This window comes from Chaetodon trifascialis, chromosome 23 (genome assembly GCF_039877785.1).
Source record: "Chaetodon trifascialis isolate fChaTrf1 chromosome 23, fChaTrf1.hap1, whole genome shotgun sequence".
NCBI lineage: Eukaryota > Metazoa > Chordata > Actinopteri > Chaetodontiformes > Chaetodontidae > Chaetodon > Chaetodon trifascialis.
This window is the reverse complement of record NC_092078.1, coordinates 1445213-1461904: the sequence shown is the minus strand read 5'-3', so window position 1 is coordinate 1461904 and position 16692 is coordinate 1445213. Positions and strand designations below refer to the sequence as shown.

The following is a 16692-nucleotide window of genomic DNA, read 5'->3' as shown; positions in this document are numbered from 1 at the left end:
CAGCATATTTCCCCCACCAGACGAACCAGAAGCTGGACCCATGAATGTGCATCCTACCCAGGAGGCCATTTGGGCCCGTCAACACTTGATTTCAACCATGTAAAAGAGGCAAGGACGCAGAATTCACTTATTCACCAATACAATTATTAATTCACCACTGCGCTTATCACAGTATTAGACTCAGTTGGCTTCTGTCAATATGAACCTACTCACTGTTTTAACCACACCCTTGACCTTGTTCTGACATATGGCATTGAAATTGAAGACTTAATAGTCTCCTTACAGAATCCTCTTTTATCGGACCGTCATTTAATAACTTTTAAATTCGTATTACCAGACTACTATTCTTATAGCAGACTCCTATCTGATAGTGCTGGAGCTAAATTTAAGGATATGATCCCATCAGCATTTAATTTGGTTGGGTGAGAGAGTGAGACAGAGAGAGTGAGACAGACAGAGATGCAGTCGGAGAAAGAGAGAAAGACAGACAGAGACAGACACAAATGCAGTCACAGTAAGAACGACAGTGGATGGAATAACAGCAGTAGCAGTTGCAGTGGATGTCAGGCAGGGCCAAGGCAGGAGACGCAGCTGAAATCCACAATCCAGATTCAGACACTGTCCATGGGAACCTGCAAGACGACCAAGCACAGAGACTCCGGGGAAGGAGCTCAGTTAGTAACACGCCGTGGTAGGACATGAGAGCGTGCAGATGGAGAGGGACAGAAGGACAGAGGAGCTCGGTGTATCTTTGGATGTCCCCCGACAGTCTAATCCTGTAGCAGCATAACTAGGGGCTGGTCCAGGACCAGCCTGAGCCAGCCCTAACTATAAGCTTTATCAAAAAGGAAAGTTTTAAGACGGCTCTTAAATGTAGAGACAGTGTCTGCCTCCTGGACAAAGACTGGAAGATGGTTCCACAGGAGAGGAGCTTGATAGCTAAATGCTCTGACTCCTGTTCTGCTTTTTGAGACTTTAGGAACCATAAGTAGAAATGCATTCTGGGAACGCAGTGTTCGAGTGGGGTAGTAGGATAAGAACAAGTATTATGTGTCACAGCCTGATAAATCTGCTTCTTCTGTGGCACAGAGCTCCACTTTTGTCCAAAAAGTTAATAAAGCAAGACGGCGCTGTGTTAAGTGGCAGCCTGTTGCAGTAGCTCCGTCGTTTTCCTTCATTTTTGTTCATTTAGTGTGTTTTACCGTTTCTTTTAATGTCTACTTCTTAACTGTGTTCTTGGTTTTCTAACTGTTTTGGTTGCTTTTCTGTCACTTTTTACACTCTTTGTAGTGGAGGGCCGCACAGAGGGGAGTGGCATTGCCTACACATGCGAGCAGCTGATCGCGTTGTGTACACCCACACTGCTGCCCAGAGAGAGGATTGTAGTCCTGGACAAGATGAAGAGACGACGTCGGGGCTGCAGAGCCAGACTCAAACGGAGGGCGAAGGCACAGATATACAGACCATCCGCTCTGGTGATCATTACAGGGAACGTGAGTTTCCTTAGCAAGTAAGACAGACGAGCTAATCATGCTGGTCAGGACTCAGTTGGAATACCAACAGTGCAGCCTTATGGCCTTCACTGAGTCGTGGTTGCATTCAGACGTTCCAGACTGGAGCGTGGTGGTACCCGGTTTCTTCAGCTGTGTGCAGGCGCACAGAGACGTGGCTCGGAGTGGTCAGAAGAAGGGAGGAGGCATTGCACTGTTTGTGAATGAGAAGTGGTGTAATCCCGGACATGTTACCGTTATCGTAAGGGACGTTTCTGTAGCTGGACATTGAGCTGCTAGCTGTGAGGATGCGCCCTTATTATTAGCCTCTGGAGTTCACGTCCGCCATCGTGATCACTGCTTACATCTCTCCAGAGGCTGATGGGGAAGCAGCACCTGATGTACTCCACTGTAGCAGAGCAACAAACGCAGCAACCAAATGTGTTTGTAGTCATTACTGGAGACTTTAACCACAATACTTTGGACAAAACTTTGCCAAATTTCAACCAGTTTATCAACTGTCCCACCAAAGACAACACCACACTGGACTTACTGTATGATAATGCAAGGGATGCATGCCACTGCCCCCCCCCCCCCTTGTCCAGAGGCAGTCTGTGTCCATGAGAACAGTGAGGAGGTGGACTCAGGAATCTAATAAGTCACTGCAGGACTTTTTTGTGAACAACAGTTGTTGTTGTTGTTGTCACCCAGGGCACATCAGTATGAAGGAGCAGCGCTGCATGAGAGACATAGAGCTGCTAACTGTTAGCACTCTGCCATATCATCTCCTGAAGGAGTTCTTGCACATCATCGCAATAACGGTGTACATCCCCCCGTCAGCTGACCACACTGTGGTTTCACAGCTGCAGACAGTGTTAGCATCTGTAGTTTTGCTATTTCCTGTTTTATTTAGCAGCCATCTCGTGTCAACATTGACTTTACTTCCTGTGTTTTCCTGCCCTTGTGATTGTTTAAGTGTCTGATCAGTCTCCTCCTCGTCTATTTAAGGCTGCGTTTACACGTCATGCCGTTTGGCCTCTCGTTTACAGGCAAAGTTTTTTTTCACAGAAAAAGATCATTTTTAAAAGTGGAGATTTCTGAAAACGCCGGTTATGTGTTGGCGTGTAAACAGGGTTAAACAGGGATAAACAGGGTTAAACAGGGATAAACAGCGTTCTGAAACGTCACAACATGCGACTGAAAATACTTAAAGTCATGTGAGCGACCTTGTTTACACTCGCGCCCATAGGTTTGGCATAGTTATGATGCGCTCGACAGCGTATTTGTTTGAGTTCATATAAACGACAACATTTTTGAAAACGATGTTGTGTGCACGATGTTATTTTTGAAAACAGAGGGGCCAAAATATCCGTTTTCCAAAATACCCTGCTATGGCGAAGTCAGTGTGTTTAACTTTGTGTTGGTCGCATCATCCCTTTCTGTGTGTATGTGCTTTCCTTGTTCCCTGAGATTTCCTGTCAGTATTCCTAGTCTTGCCTCTGGTTTCTCTGTTTCTGAGATATTTCTGTGTTTCCCTGGATCTGCTTTCTTGTATTGGCATTTTTGTAACTCAGTTGGATTTTGTTTGCCTTTATTTTGTAAAGTAAATTCTCTGAACTGCTTCTGTCCTGCCTTCTTTGTTCGTCTGCATGTTGGGTTCACGTCCTTGTTTTTTTGCTCGGCCTCAACATCATGACAAACAGCTGACAACAGGCCCTCCTCCTCATCTCTGGAGACTTCAGTCCTGCTTCCCTGTCCTCCACTCTCCCCACCTTCACCCAGTACGTTAAATGCCACACCAGAGACGACAGAAGACTGGACTTACTGTATGCCAACACGAAGGATGCTGACTGATCGTCTCCCCTCCCCCTGCTGGGTATTTCTGATCACAGTCGGGTTCATCTGCTCTCTGCCTCCATACCTCTGGGAATGAACAAGTGGCAACCATAAGGTATGTGAGAAGATGGTCAGAGGAGTCCAGAATGGCACTGAGGGACGGCTGAATGTAGCACTGTGTTGACGTTGTCTCCCATTTCCAATCACAAACCGACTGTTTTTGCACTATGTTACGACTACAGTCATAATTTCTGTTAGTTCTTGTGCATTTCCTTGTCTGTATCATATAGTTTTCTTTATGCAGATTGGAGTGTGTCATTGCGGAGAGGTGATTGGTCAACTGTGCCGGCTATAAAAGGATCCAAGATGGCGGCCGGCGGTGGGACAGTAGCAGGCATTCTGCATCTCCCCCTTCTTCCAACCGGCCACACGTTTCTTAGTAGGGGTGGGCTGCCAGTTTTGTTAAACTTACTCTTTTCTCCTGTGTTGCGTAGTTAGGGAGGTAAGTTTTATGTCTTTTGGTTCTTTTGTTTTGGTAGACAAGTTACATCCTCCCCAGTTGTTTTGTTTGTTGTTTTGGCCTTGGTCCACCCTGAAGCCATTATTGTCTGGAACCTTTGTTTCATTCATTTTCTATTATAAATAAATATTATAATCACTGGTGAAACTTGCTCTGGATCTGTGGCTACTTGGGACTTGGGGAAGATGGGGGCTCTTTTCTTGTTGTGCCTGTGCACCCCTAGGCCAGGCGTAACAACTACCATGATTTATGCTATATGCTCTAATTATACTTTGCTTGTGTTAACACCTTCATTTCCTCGGCGTGGCATTAATAAAGTTTTCAACAACAGATTAACGATAAGAGACGACAAGTAAATATAAGAAGCTGTGATGATGTCATCAAGAAATGACTTAATTTCCAGAAGAATTGATGAAGAATTGAAATGATCCAAAGTCATAGTTTTTCCCACAAACCTTTTTATTTATTTTTTTGGTTGAAATAACAGTAACATAATAAAGATAAACAGCAAAACCCACATCTCAGTGTTATGAAAACAGCAGTTTTTGCTTCAGTTGATATTTTTTTCAAAGAGTCAGTTTCTCAGGCTTTAACTTATGTGACATGTTTTTGTTGGCCAGTTAAATTTGAGGTGCACCAACATAACTTTGAGTTATGAAAGAAGATATTTTGTGTTTAGGATTCAAAATGAGGTTTTGTAAGCAACGTTCACAACAACAATAATATGGATAAAGTTTTTAAAGGTATTAAAAAGTTCAGATTTAGTTGTGGTTGGTGTCCTGAGTCACAGCTTGAATTAGAAAACCTGTGAATGTCTTTGAGAACGACAGCAGGATCCAGTCTTGTGTTGACATTGTTGGTACAGTGAGGCTACACAGATCAGTTCTGACTGACCTGGAATCTGTAAATCATCAGTGTGTCGATGCTGCGTTTGCACTGAATTCACTGTTTTCCTCAGAGATCACTTCTAAAGCTTGTTGTGGCAAAGCTTCTCTTTCAGCCATGGATCAAAGTGAGCTGATGTGATGAACTGATATCATGTTACAGGCACAAGCTGACAGAAACTGCTGTCTCCAGAAAAAGAACAGAAGTGGATATAAAGCAGTTTAAAGGTCTGCTGTGGTGTCCACATCGCTGCCTCTTTTCTAACAAGTGTGTTCAACATGGAACCTGTTCTTATACTTATCATTAATCATCATTAGAGTTCCTGGATACCATCTGATTATTGTGATTAGTAGGAGAGTAGATATACTACACAATGAATAACATGATTAGAATTCACAGCAAACTTCCCCACACACTCCCTTCACCATATAGTTCTTGATTAAATGTTTATAGTGTTTCTTATTTCAGTGGAAAAAGGTGAAATAATAAGAATGTTTTCCAGTTGTAGAAAATCTGCTGTGAGGACCGAGCTAATCCTGTCAGGAGATGTCGTTCTAAGAGCGCAGGATGAACTCGCCCGGGCTCTGGATCAGGACCGAGCAACAGTCAGGAATCACTGTGAAGGTGGACAGCCCGTTGGTCGTCCCAGTCACCGTGGAAACCACCTGAGAAGACAAGCAGACCGAAGTGTGAGTGATGTCTTTTCTCCAAACCTGCATCCTGATTGAAGTCAGCATGTTCGACTCTTGAACTCTCTTCATTGTGTTGTTTGTGATGAGTCTGAAAGCCGAGCAGAAAAACCCTCCTGTCCTCCCTGTCACACTCACATCTTACTTTCTGCATCGATCATCAAACATCACTCATGTCTCGGTTCTTCCTTCTTACTCTCTTTCATCCTCCTCCACTGATCTGAAAGCATGAGCATCTCTGAGTAGCACATTTACATGCTGACCACGTTTTTCACCACTAGAGAGCGCCACCTGCCCACTGCTGACCTGCTACAAACGCCTGATAAAGAGGAAACTGTTGAACTCTGTTTGCTCGTCTGATGGTTGATTTAGTAGATAGAGACGCAGCATCTAGTTCTCTCTGGCTGAAGCCACAATGAGGCTCTTTTGCTTATTATTGGACTCTCATACAGCAGTGGTGACCACAGATGATGATGATGATGATGATGATGATGATGATGATGATGATGATGATGATGATGGTCCTGTTCAGAGGTGGGACTTCACACCTCAGAGGTGGCACTTCACACCTCACCTCACATCACCTCTGCATCAACACAAAGAGGAGATTTTGGAGCTGGACTTGATGTGTTTTGGTCGACCACACCTTCACTGGTCAGCAGGACTCTGCTGTCGCCTCATTGGTCAGCTGCTCTGATGTCAGCAGTCAGCAGCAGAGTCGTGTCTTACCTAATTAGTCCAGGTCATGGTGATGAAGGCTGGGGCTTCATCTTCATATTGCAGCGTGGCAGATCTGCGTCTCCGTGAAGCTCCGCCACAGTCCTGGAAGTTCAAGACAGAGAGAGATGAAGTCCAGACTTTGGAAGATCAACACTGATCCATTCATGGTGGAGCGATGCTGCTGAGAGCAAACATCTCACCTTTTGTGTCCTTCAGTTTGAACATCTACATGTTTAACACTGGAACAATGAGCAGAAAGTACTCCTCTGTCAAGCCTTCACGTTTCTTATTTTAATGGGAGAAAGTATTTAGAAATGTAAGTCTGAATACACACAGTGACTGACAGACACTCTGATTGGCTGATGGCAGCTGTCATTTCTGGAGAACAACTGAAGAAAAGCCATCAACTGTTTCTGGATGATCCAGATTTGGCTACGGCAGCAGAGAGTGTTTGAGAGTGAGGGCGTTCATGTGAAGCAGGTCAGGACGAGAAGAGTGAACAAAGCAACAGGAAGCAGACGGTCTCTGGTGGAGGTGATGGAAGCTCAGCAGCAGTCTGACACATCTGTAAACTGCTCCTCTAACTGCTTTTAATCAAGATTGTTTGGGGCATTTTATGCATTTATTCTGAAGAGGAAAATATACAGGTGACAGGAAACGAGGAACCAGAGAGGGGCAGTGACGTGGAATGAACGTCCTGAGCTGGAATCGACCCGGGGACGCTGCCATCACAGATTGCGGTACGTGTGTTAACCAGCAGGCCGGCAGACACCCTGTTCTAACTGTTGTCCAGAGAGGAGCAGCTGGTTTCATCAGTGTGTGTGTGGTGTGTTTGGGAGGCGTACCGGGGTGCAGGTCTGGTTCAGGGTGGCGCACAGGTGGAGTTTGCAGTGCAGGTCGACGTCACCAGAGCTCCTAGTGAACTGGAACATGTTGAAGGAGAAGAAGTCGGACGTTCCCTCTCCGTTTCTCTCCACATCCACCGTCTGGTCGTTGGCACAGCTGCTCACAAACAGTTAAACACTCATCACGTCAGAGCACACTTTGTCTTCAGGAGTCAAAAACACACTTATTAACGAGTCCCTGCTTCTGATTCATTGGAACAGCAGCGAGCAGCTACCACCTCTGTGTTCATCTCACCCATCTTTGATCAGGTTGTATCTCAGACTCCCAGCCTGGTTGGTTACCCAGCAGGAGTCCGTCACCACGGCGACCAGACCGTCATCCAGCCCATCAGTCTCCAGCACCACCCAGATCTTCTGGTTCAGCTGGACTTCAGTGTTGGAGTCCACAGCTTCTGTATGTCTGGTGTCGGTGTAGGCTTTCATGGTCAGAGTGTAATTCCAAGTTCCAGATGTGAACTGCTGGATCACAGGGCTGCAGAGAACAAACACACTTCAGCTGTCTTATACTCACAAACCTCTTCACAACACAGAGATAACAGCCTCCACTCACCTGTCTTTGATTCTGAAGGTCATATTCTTGACATCTGGCTGAGCATAGAAGCAGGAGAAGTCGATGTCGACTCGGTCCTGGTGAGTGATGTTGTCAGAGGAGCTGTTCAGGGCTGTGATGGTGTTCATGTAGATCAGCAGGCTGTTGTTGGACTGCAGGGTGATGGAGATTCAGACGTTGTTACGGCACAAGTTCCTCACAAATTCAACACAACTCTTTACATTCAGCCTTAAAATGTGACATTTGTGAGGTGTTGACTGGCTGGCCTGCGTTATCATTCTCCTCAAGACCTATGCAGAGTAAGACACAGCCGTGGATGAAAGCTAAAGGGAAGATGAGCAACAAAGCTCCCAAACCAGCTAGTGTGCAGTTACTAAGGGTGAATCCCATTTCTCTTTTCTACCCCTACCCCTGAGCCCTACCCCTTGTCCCTTGCCCCTTGAAACGGAGTGCCAAGGGGTAGGGCCCGAAAGTCAACCCCTCCGAATTGGGACACCCCTTCGACAATCGCGTACATCATCAGTAGTCGCCGCTGCCTCTTACGTAGGCAGATGCGACAAGCTAATGCTACCGTCACATTTGATTTGTGTATGACATTCCTGCATGTTGTATCCCACAACACTATCAATGTAACTGAACACCAGCAGCGAGGTTGCCAAAGTTATTATTGATAACGTTATCGCTGTAGATTATAATCAGGACTGCCCACAGAGCACCGCTAGTGGCATTCAGGCTGGCAACGGTAACCACGTAACTGAAGCCTCGACTATCGATTTTTTTCGGGGGGTTTTTTACGAGGAAAATGACCACTACACATTGAAACAACGTTAAAATAGACAATAAAGTGGTTTTCGTACATTTTAAAACTTCGTTCATGGAGAAAATACCGGTCTTGCAAGGCATTCTGAGAAATCTGTCGTACCCCTCCGTTTGGAGTGTGCCTCGGAAAAATCTCTGTTTGGAGGGGTACATAGCCCTACCAATTCCCCCTACGCCTCCGTCATAATGGGAATTGGGACACCCCTACCCCTCCACGTGAACGCGCAAAACGGAGGAGTAGGGCCAAGGGGGAGGGCCAAGGGGTGAAATGGGATTCAGCCAAAATCTTGTTTGCTGCACTACTGCAGGACCTTGGTTCTCCAACTGAAAACCTGGACAACTTCTCTGACTCACAGAGAAGGGTAAGGCCTGAAAGGAAGTCAGAAGCTAGAAAGCTACAAGGAAAGCTACTGACTGGTCCTGAGACTCTGGTTGTTGGTGATTCTGCTATTAAGGATGTGGGAAGAATGTACAGCAGAAACACAAAAGTTTTGTGCTTTCCTGATGATACAGTCTCCAACATGAGCGACAGAATCCTCAGTATTGTTGCAGAAATTCCAACTTTGAAATACCTTGTACTGCACACAGGGGCAAATGATATTGTGAAACGACAATCTGAAGTGCTCAAACAAGATTTAGGCAAACTGCTAAATGCAGTGAGCTCTCTGAATGCTGAAGTCTTCTTCAGTGGACCCTTACCACCAGTCAGAGGAGGAGGAGAGAGATTCAGCAGATTGTTGGCAGTAAACAGATGGCTTTCAACTGCATGTGATGTCCACAGGCCTTGAAAACTGCAGTCATAAAACCTCTCTTCAAAAAAACTACTCTGGATGCTTCAATAATGAGTAACTACTGGCCAATATCAAATCTTCCCTTTCTAGGAAAAATTATTGATGTTTTTCAACAAACGCATGCTGTCATGATGCAGAACAGTCTTTTTAATGCATTTCAGTCTGGATTTCGTCCACACCACAGCACTGAGACGGTACTTATCAAAGTTTTAAATGACATACATCTGAATAATGATGCTTCCAAAACCTCAGTCTTAGTATTATTAGATGTCAGTGCTGCCTTTGATACCGTTGATCATGACATACTTCTTGACAGACTGGAAAAGTGGGTGGGACTTACTGGCACTGTACTACACTGGTTCAAATCCTTTTTACAAGATAGAGACTACTTTGTGTCAATTGGTGAGCATGTGTCTGAACGAAAAAAGATGATGTGTGGGGTGCCACAAGGGTCCATTCTCGGACCACTTCTTTTCAATATCTACATGTTGCCCCTAGCTCAGATTATGGAGCATCATAATATTTCTTATCACACTTACGCAGATGATACACAACTTTCTATTTCTGTGTTGTCACATGACTACAGTCCCTTACTTTCACTGAGTGAGTGTATTCATCAAATCAATGAGTGAATGTGCCAGAATTTTCTTCAGCTTAATGCAATCTCATAAGACAGAAGTGATTGTATTTGGCCCCAAAAATGAAAGGTCAAGGATCAGTGCTCACCTGAAATCCATGTCAGTGACAACAACAGATAAAGCCAGAAATCTTAGTGTAATTATTGATTCGAACCTGAATTTTAACAACCATTTAAAGCTGATTACCAAATCAGCTTACTACCACCAGAATTTAGGGATGTGTGTCCAAAGAAGACACAGAAAAACTTGTTCATGCATTCATTTTCAGCAGGTTGAACTATTGCAATGGAGTCTTTACTGGCCGAAACAAAAAAACAATTAGGCAACTACAGCTGATTCAAAATGCTGCTGCACGAGTCCTTACAAACACCAGAAAAATGGACCATATCACACCAGTCCTCAGATCACTAAATTGGCTTCCTGTGACTCAAAGAACAGACTTTAAAATCTTACTGTTGGTCTACAAAGCATTAAATGGTCTAGGACCAAAATATATTCTAGATTTATTGACTCCATATGAAGTATCCAGAGCTCTCAGGTCATCAGGGACAGGTCTACTGTGTGTTCCCAGAATGAGAAGCAAACAAAGTGAAGCAGCTTTCAGTTATTATGCTCCTCACCTGTGGAACATCCTCCCTGCACACCTGAGGTCTGCACCACCTGTCAGCTCATTTAAATCAGTGTTGAAAACATTATTATTTGCTACAGCTTTTACTAAATATAAGTAAATAGTAAATATATCTGCTCAATGATTTTAATCATTCTAAATGCTAAATTATTGTCTTTTACTGGCTTTTGTTTTTTATTTTCTTTTAAATGTATTTTATTTTATTTCTATCTTTCTATTCTCTTCTAATGTCATTCTTTCTTTCTTTCTTTCTTTCTTTCTTTCTTTCTTTCTTTCTTTCTTTCTTTCTTTCTTTGACATGTATGATTTTAATGTATGTTTTATGCTTCTGTAAAGCACTTTGAAGTGCCTGGTGTATGAATTGTGCAATACAAATAAATTTGCCTTTGCCTTTGCGTTTAGATTAAGCTTCATAGATGACCATCATCACTAGAAACCAAGGAGGTCAGAGCTGAAGCCCAACCCACAGAAAGATCCCAAACTAGAGGAGAGCAGGAGAAGCTCAGCAGAGTGTTGGAAGACATTTGGCTGCTGGTTGAGAGTAAAGACGTGATGGAGAACGCACCGTGACCTCCGTCCCACAGGGGTCGTTGCTGTTGAAGCTGAAGGTCACCATGTGGTCCTCCTCATCCATCTGACCTGTGCAGTTCTGGTCATTGAGGTGTAAGGTTGTGTAGTCGATACCTTTCTCCTCCAGGAGACACCCGACCAGAGTAACTGAAGCTGAGTTCTCCTCGCAGACCGTCGGGTCACCTGAACGTCCAGCAGGACAGACGAGGGAGACGAATACAAGATCATGTCAGGGAGGACAGACCGGACAGACACTTACACCATGAGGGACAAAAACAAGTCAAAGCATTTAATCCTGCTTTGGTGACCTTTGTCTGTTCTTTCATTCAGAAGCAAACTACCAGTTTTTGTGGTTTGATACCATCAGAGTGAAAAAGACACGAGGGTGAAAGAAGAGCTGAGTTAATGAAGTCTCATCTGTGCTCCTGATAACAAACATTCAGTCAAAGTGAGTGCTGAAGGTCAGTTATCATCAGCTCCACAACAGCTCAGCTGTGTGAAACAAGTGTCCCTGTGAGAAAACCCTCCATCCTCTGAGGATCAGGACTCTGCACGAGTCAGTCATGTTGTCGTGTCGCAGCTGTCGTACCCAAAGTGTCATTGGATTTGTACGGGAAGGCAAAAACAGCCCGACAGAAGCAGCCGATTTCACCGCTGAGCGTCTCTGCACAGAACTCATGATCACTGCAGATCCTTCCCTGACAGAGAGGCTGGGGGGGGGCTGAAAGAGAGACAGAGAGGGACACATGTAAAGAATGACCCTGAAAAAAAAAAAACAATGATGTCATAAGACTGCGAAAAATAAGACTCATATCTTTCAAGAATATTGTGGAGTTCACTTGGGTTGCTGTCGATCTCCAGCATTGTTCCATAGAGAAGAATGTTGGAAAAAAAAAATAAAAAATCACTGTAAAAACTGCAAATTTCACTCAAAAAGTCAGACCAAAATTTTTTTCTTCTATTTAAATTTAAATTCAGACATAATTCAATCATATTTAACTGTTAATGTTCATGTTTTTGCTGCATTGATGAATTGATCTGAAGCGAGAGAAGTCTTACAGCAGTCGGCCATTGACCTCCAGCTGTCCACTGTGTCGTTGATGCGCAGGCTGCAGTCTCTGGCGTAGGCATCCAGGAACTGACAGTCGAGACCGTCCACAGCAGGGTATCTGCACAAAGTGTCCATGCAGGCGTCTATGTAGGGGGCTGGATCGATGTGGTTGTGACAGGTGGTGAAGGACGTGTCATTCAGGAGAAGACAGCTGTTCCACAGATGTGAAGAGACAGAAAGAGAGATGAAGGATGACGTCCAATCAGTGCTGTGTTACCTTTTGTAACTGGGAATAAACCTAAACATGGAACAGCTGCTGAAGCTTCATGTCACGCAGATTTCTGTTCACACAAAATTTGATCAATTCTGTTCCCCAAATGACATTAAACATGTGATGTAACATGACATTTAGCACACACATGAAACTATAACACAGAGAGTTTGTTTCATCTGCTTACTGTTCAGTCATCTTGGTGCAGTTGATCGAACTGTCAGCAGTGTCATTGTACAGCACCTCACAGCTAGGGGGCGACACACAACACAAAGTCAGGACTGATACCTGCTCTCACTGTTCAGATACACACAAACACACTTTCTGAGTGTTACAGACACACATGAGCTTTGTGTCTTTGCTTCAGTCCACAAGTCAAAGGAACCTTCATCTTTTTCAAGATGTGTCCAGATAATTTAAAATTCAAGTTGTGGAGATGGTCATTGTTGTGAGATCAACAGAATCGAGCAAAACATAAAAACTGACTTTCCAGACAAGTGAAGGAGTGTTAGGGGACTGAATTTCAAAAACAAAGTACAACGTCCACTGAAACACTGTGATCAACGTCTTACTCGAGGGTACTGTTGTCAGGAATCCTCTGATCACTCACAGACGTGGAGTTGGCACACAAACCATCAACTTGTGGAACTTGTCCACCAGGTCCTGGACAAGTGAAAGACAGAATATGGGTCAGATCAGCATCAGTGTTCAAACTGGATGAACATGGCAACTCACCAAAATACAGCTTAGTTCACATTCCTCATGCCCCAAACGAGTGCTGGGCACCACAGTTGGTCGTTGTATCCCGTGTGGTGAGTGCTGGGATTTTACTTTCTGTACCTTTAAAGAAGATCTGTGCGGTGTTGCCATCAAAGAAGACAGAAACAGTGTTGCTGCCGTTTGTCCACACAGCAGTGACTCCAGTTTGGTCTTCAGAGACCTCCACACCGTTTGACAGCACAGTCGAGCCGTTGATGGTCTGCATTGTGTTTCCCAGCTGCATCACAGCAGAGAGACAAAGTGGAGGAAACACAGGTTCAATCATCACAAACACACACAAACAGGCTGTTTTCACTGCAGCAACCACCGAGTTCACCAGCATTAAAATAACTGCTTCTCATGTCACCAAGAAGAAAGATGAGAGCTGACACAGCAGAGGATGAGACGAGGATTTGGGATCAAAGTCCACACTGACATGACGGTGGCTGTAGGTAGCTTACCTTAACTATCCCCCCTTGTTCCAGGTGAACATCATCGTCTCCGTCCAGTTGCAGTGTCACACTGTCCAAAAAGCTCACATCTCTACGGCGGCGTTCCCGGAAATACCCCACCACAGTGAGGCCAGAGACTGTCGAACCCGACAGCAGAGTGTATGCACACCGATCCTGGACATAGTTAAGACGACTGTAAAAGTCGATGACAGCGGGGCCGCTCACAGTGCAGATGGGGTCAAAAAAGCAGCTGATGGAGGCACAGAAGGACAGAAACAACAAACACCATCAGCAGGAGCTGCTGCTGAGGGCCACGACCACCAGGGGGCCCTCAAACAAACAAACTGCAGGAGTGAAGTCTGTGTGTAATATTTGATTGTCATGTTTTCACAGGCCTGGCTCACATGTCAGCCAACAGCAGTGACTTGGAGGACCCTAATCCTCCAGTATCACACTGCACTACCTTTTGATTTCAATAACAACATCACAGTTAATGAAACTGTGCTGTGTTCAAACCTCAAAGCCCTGATGCAGATAAAGTGCCAGCTGCTTTCAAACTGGCTGGGGGTCAGGCAGCGTTTTGCCGTGGCCTCGGTATAGTCTGCCTTTAGTGGCAAGGTGCAGTGATGAAGGAGTTTTGCACTGCAGCCTCACAGTGGAGGATAACTGCGCCGACCCACACTGTTGTAGTTCTGCTTGGTAGCAGCACTGAATTGGGCCAGCTTGCCAACTGCTAATTGTAGCTGCTGTTAGCTACTTAGCTCAGTTAGCCGTGCAACTAATGGTCTGGACTGGGATGTTGGAGCACCAAGATGTTGTTTCAACTGCTAGCACAGCAGCTGTAGACCGCCGGGTAACGAATGTTTGTTAACCTGGCATGTGAGGACCCAGCAGGGAATGCTGGCGGGGAGTGATGCTGGGATGGGCACCAGAACTGGACCCAGGCGAGGAAGCAGCAGACCGAGGATCAAGAGCACTCAGTGAACACGGCCAGACCAGGACCAAACACAGCCTCCAAGACTGATCGAGACCAGTTTGATGATCATGAAAACTGTACTGAGGTGATTTATAGTGAGTCCGGATCGGACTCTAAGACTTTAGGATGAAGACAAAGTGGGTTCAAGCAGTGAACACATGAAGTGGCAGAGGAGCGAAAGGGAGGTCAACCATCAGTCAGCAACCACCTCCAGAGGCTTGAGCTTTACTATCAGACTAATTCCTCTTGAGGCACAAAGTGGTCTTATGAGATGGGATGGACCCAGGCTAGATGGTTAGCATACTTCAGTAGATATCTCTGAAACATAATACATAGATGTTTCTGCTCTTGCTTTTCTCTCACAGATTTCAGCCTCATTGTTTATCTCTTTGCTCCTATCAGAGCTGCATTTGAGCTGAATTGAGTTACTGCTGATGAAAACCCAACATTTCCTTCTGCTGCTGCTTCACATTAAAAGCTTCCCGCTGTCAAGTCTGAACAGACAGCGTAAGGCCCTGAATGAATAATGTTTTAAAAAAGTGCTCATCAAGTTCTTGTATCATCACAGCTCTTTCTTGTAAACATGAAGCACACATAATTACCTGTTGTTGCCATAACAATGCTCCATGGAGCCACATTCATCATTTGGCTGGATGGTTGCGTATTCATCACAGATTTCAGTGGAGCAGGTGTCTGGATCAGAACTGACCTCTTCATCATAGAAATACAGAACATCTGCAAAGTGAAGAATCAGGTTAAAATGTCATCGTTCACTTTTCAGTTTACAGACTGTCAGCAAAAACAAAAGACAGCAACATATTAATAGAAGAGTTCAGTTTTTAAGGGAGTCAAAATAGATTTTTGGATCCAGTGGATTTCCCAACCTGACTGTCTGCATCCGCTGATGTCTTCATAGGTAGGACTCATGCTATTCAAACTCGTTGTCTTGACTGAGCTACCATTGACCTTGAAGTCAAAGTTCTGGATGGCAACAAACAAACCAATGTTACGATCACAGAGCAGAGATGATGAATTCATACATGATGCAAACAGACTGAACAATGACACTGTCTTGTCCACTTGTCAAACTAAACATGACGTGTTGTCTCATCTTTGTTCAACTGCAGAGTCAAAAGTAACTGTGAGGAGATTTCTTCAAGTGTTTTTGCCTCCATGCTTGTCTTCATGTGAATAACTGACAGTAGAAATGAGATGGGGTTGATCTGCAACAAAGGTCCTGGTCTGGACTCAGACTGGGGAAGCTGCGTTCACATGGCTGCATGGACGCTGTGTAGAGTTTGGATGTGATTATAGTATGTTGAAATGATTCTGGTATCAGACATTGTTGAGGAGAAATCAAACAGCTCTGATGAAAACTGGTGCAGTCTGTGTGTTTCCTTCAGTCCTTTCATGTCTGTGTCACTGGGTCACTTTGGGAGGGTGAGGGCTGATGGGGAAGCAGTGTGCATTGGTTTCTCCAAGTGTCTTTCTTCATACCACCACTAGGAGTCACCAGAGTCACAAATGTTCAAATCCGACACACAACAGCTTTAACACACACACACACACACACACACACACACACACACACACACACACACACACACACACACACACACACACACACACACAGATGGATATAATACTTACAAATGAACCAGAACCTGTGTTTTTTTCTAACTTCACAGCTGTTTGGCTGCCAAAGCTAGTTATTTTCACAGAAGTCTGGAAAGAGTCAACAGAAGAGTTTCTGTCACTGTTAGGAAGTTTCCTCCAAGACGTTTTTGAAAAGTTCTTGAGAATTTGTTTCAATTTGAGTCAAGACACTGAACAACACTCACAGGAGATGAAGTGATATTTCCGCTCAACTCCACAGTGCATTCTTGTGTGGTGTTAATGGTTGCCAAATTCTCATTGTAGTCTGTTCCATTCTCAATCAGGGATGAAAAATCATATGTTTCACTGTCGAATGCAGGTCCAACAATACAATCCAGTCCATCACTGTCGAAACAGGCTGTGACCGACTCATTTGTGGCAGTGACCTGTTGAAATCAGAGAGACGCAACAAGTGAATCAACAAAATACCTTTTCTCCAAAGAGCCAACGTAACTTTGACTCAGAGAGTTGTGGAGGTTTCAGTCA

The 16692-nt window shown here is 44.6% G+C and overlaps 1 protein-coding gene across 1 annotated transcript; it reads right to left on the bottom strand.

The window, feature by feature from the left end:
- Positions 1 to 6149: 6149 nt before the first annotated feature.
- LOC139351724 (alpha-tectorin-like) lies at positions 6150 to 15477 on the bottom strand. Its single transcript, XM_070993729.1, has 13 exons — positions 15435 to 15477; positions 15153 to 15285; positions 13584 to 13824; positions 13204 to 13360; positions 12936 to 13026; positions 12551 to 12613; positions 12101 to 12303; positions 11631 to 11762; positions 11037 to 11224; positions 7596 to 7747; positions 7281 to 7517; positions 6986 to 7142; positions 6150 to 6242 (listed from the first exon to the last, which is right to left on the bottom strand). The coding sequence occupies exons 1-13, from the start codon at positions 15475 to 15477 to the stop codon at positions 6150 to 6152; spliced, it is 1890 nt and encodes a 629-aa protein (XP_070849830.1).
- Between the last annotated feature and the right edge of the window lie 1215 nt (positions 15478 to 16692).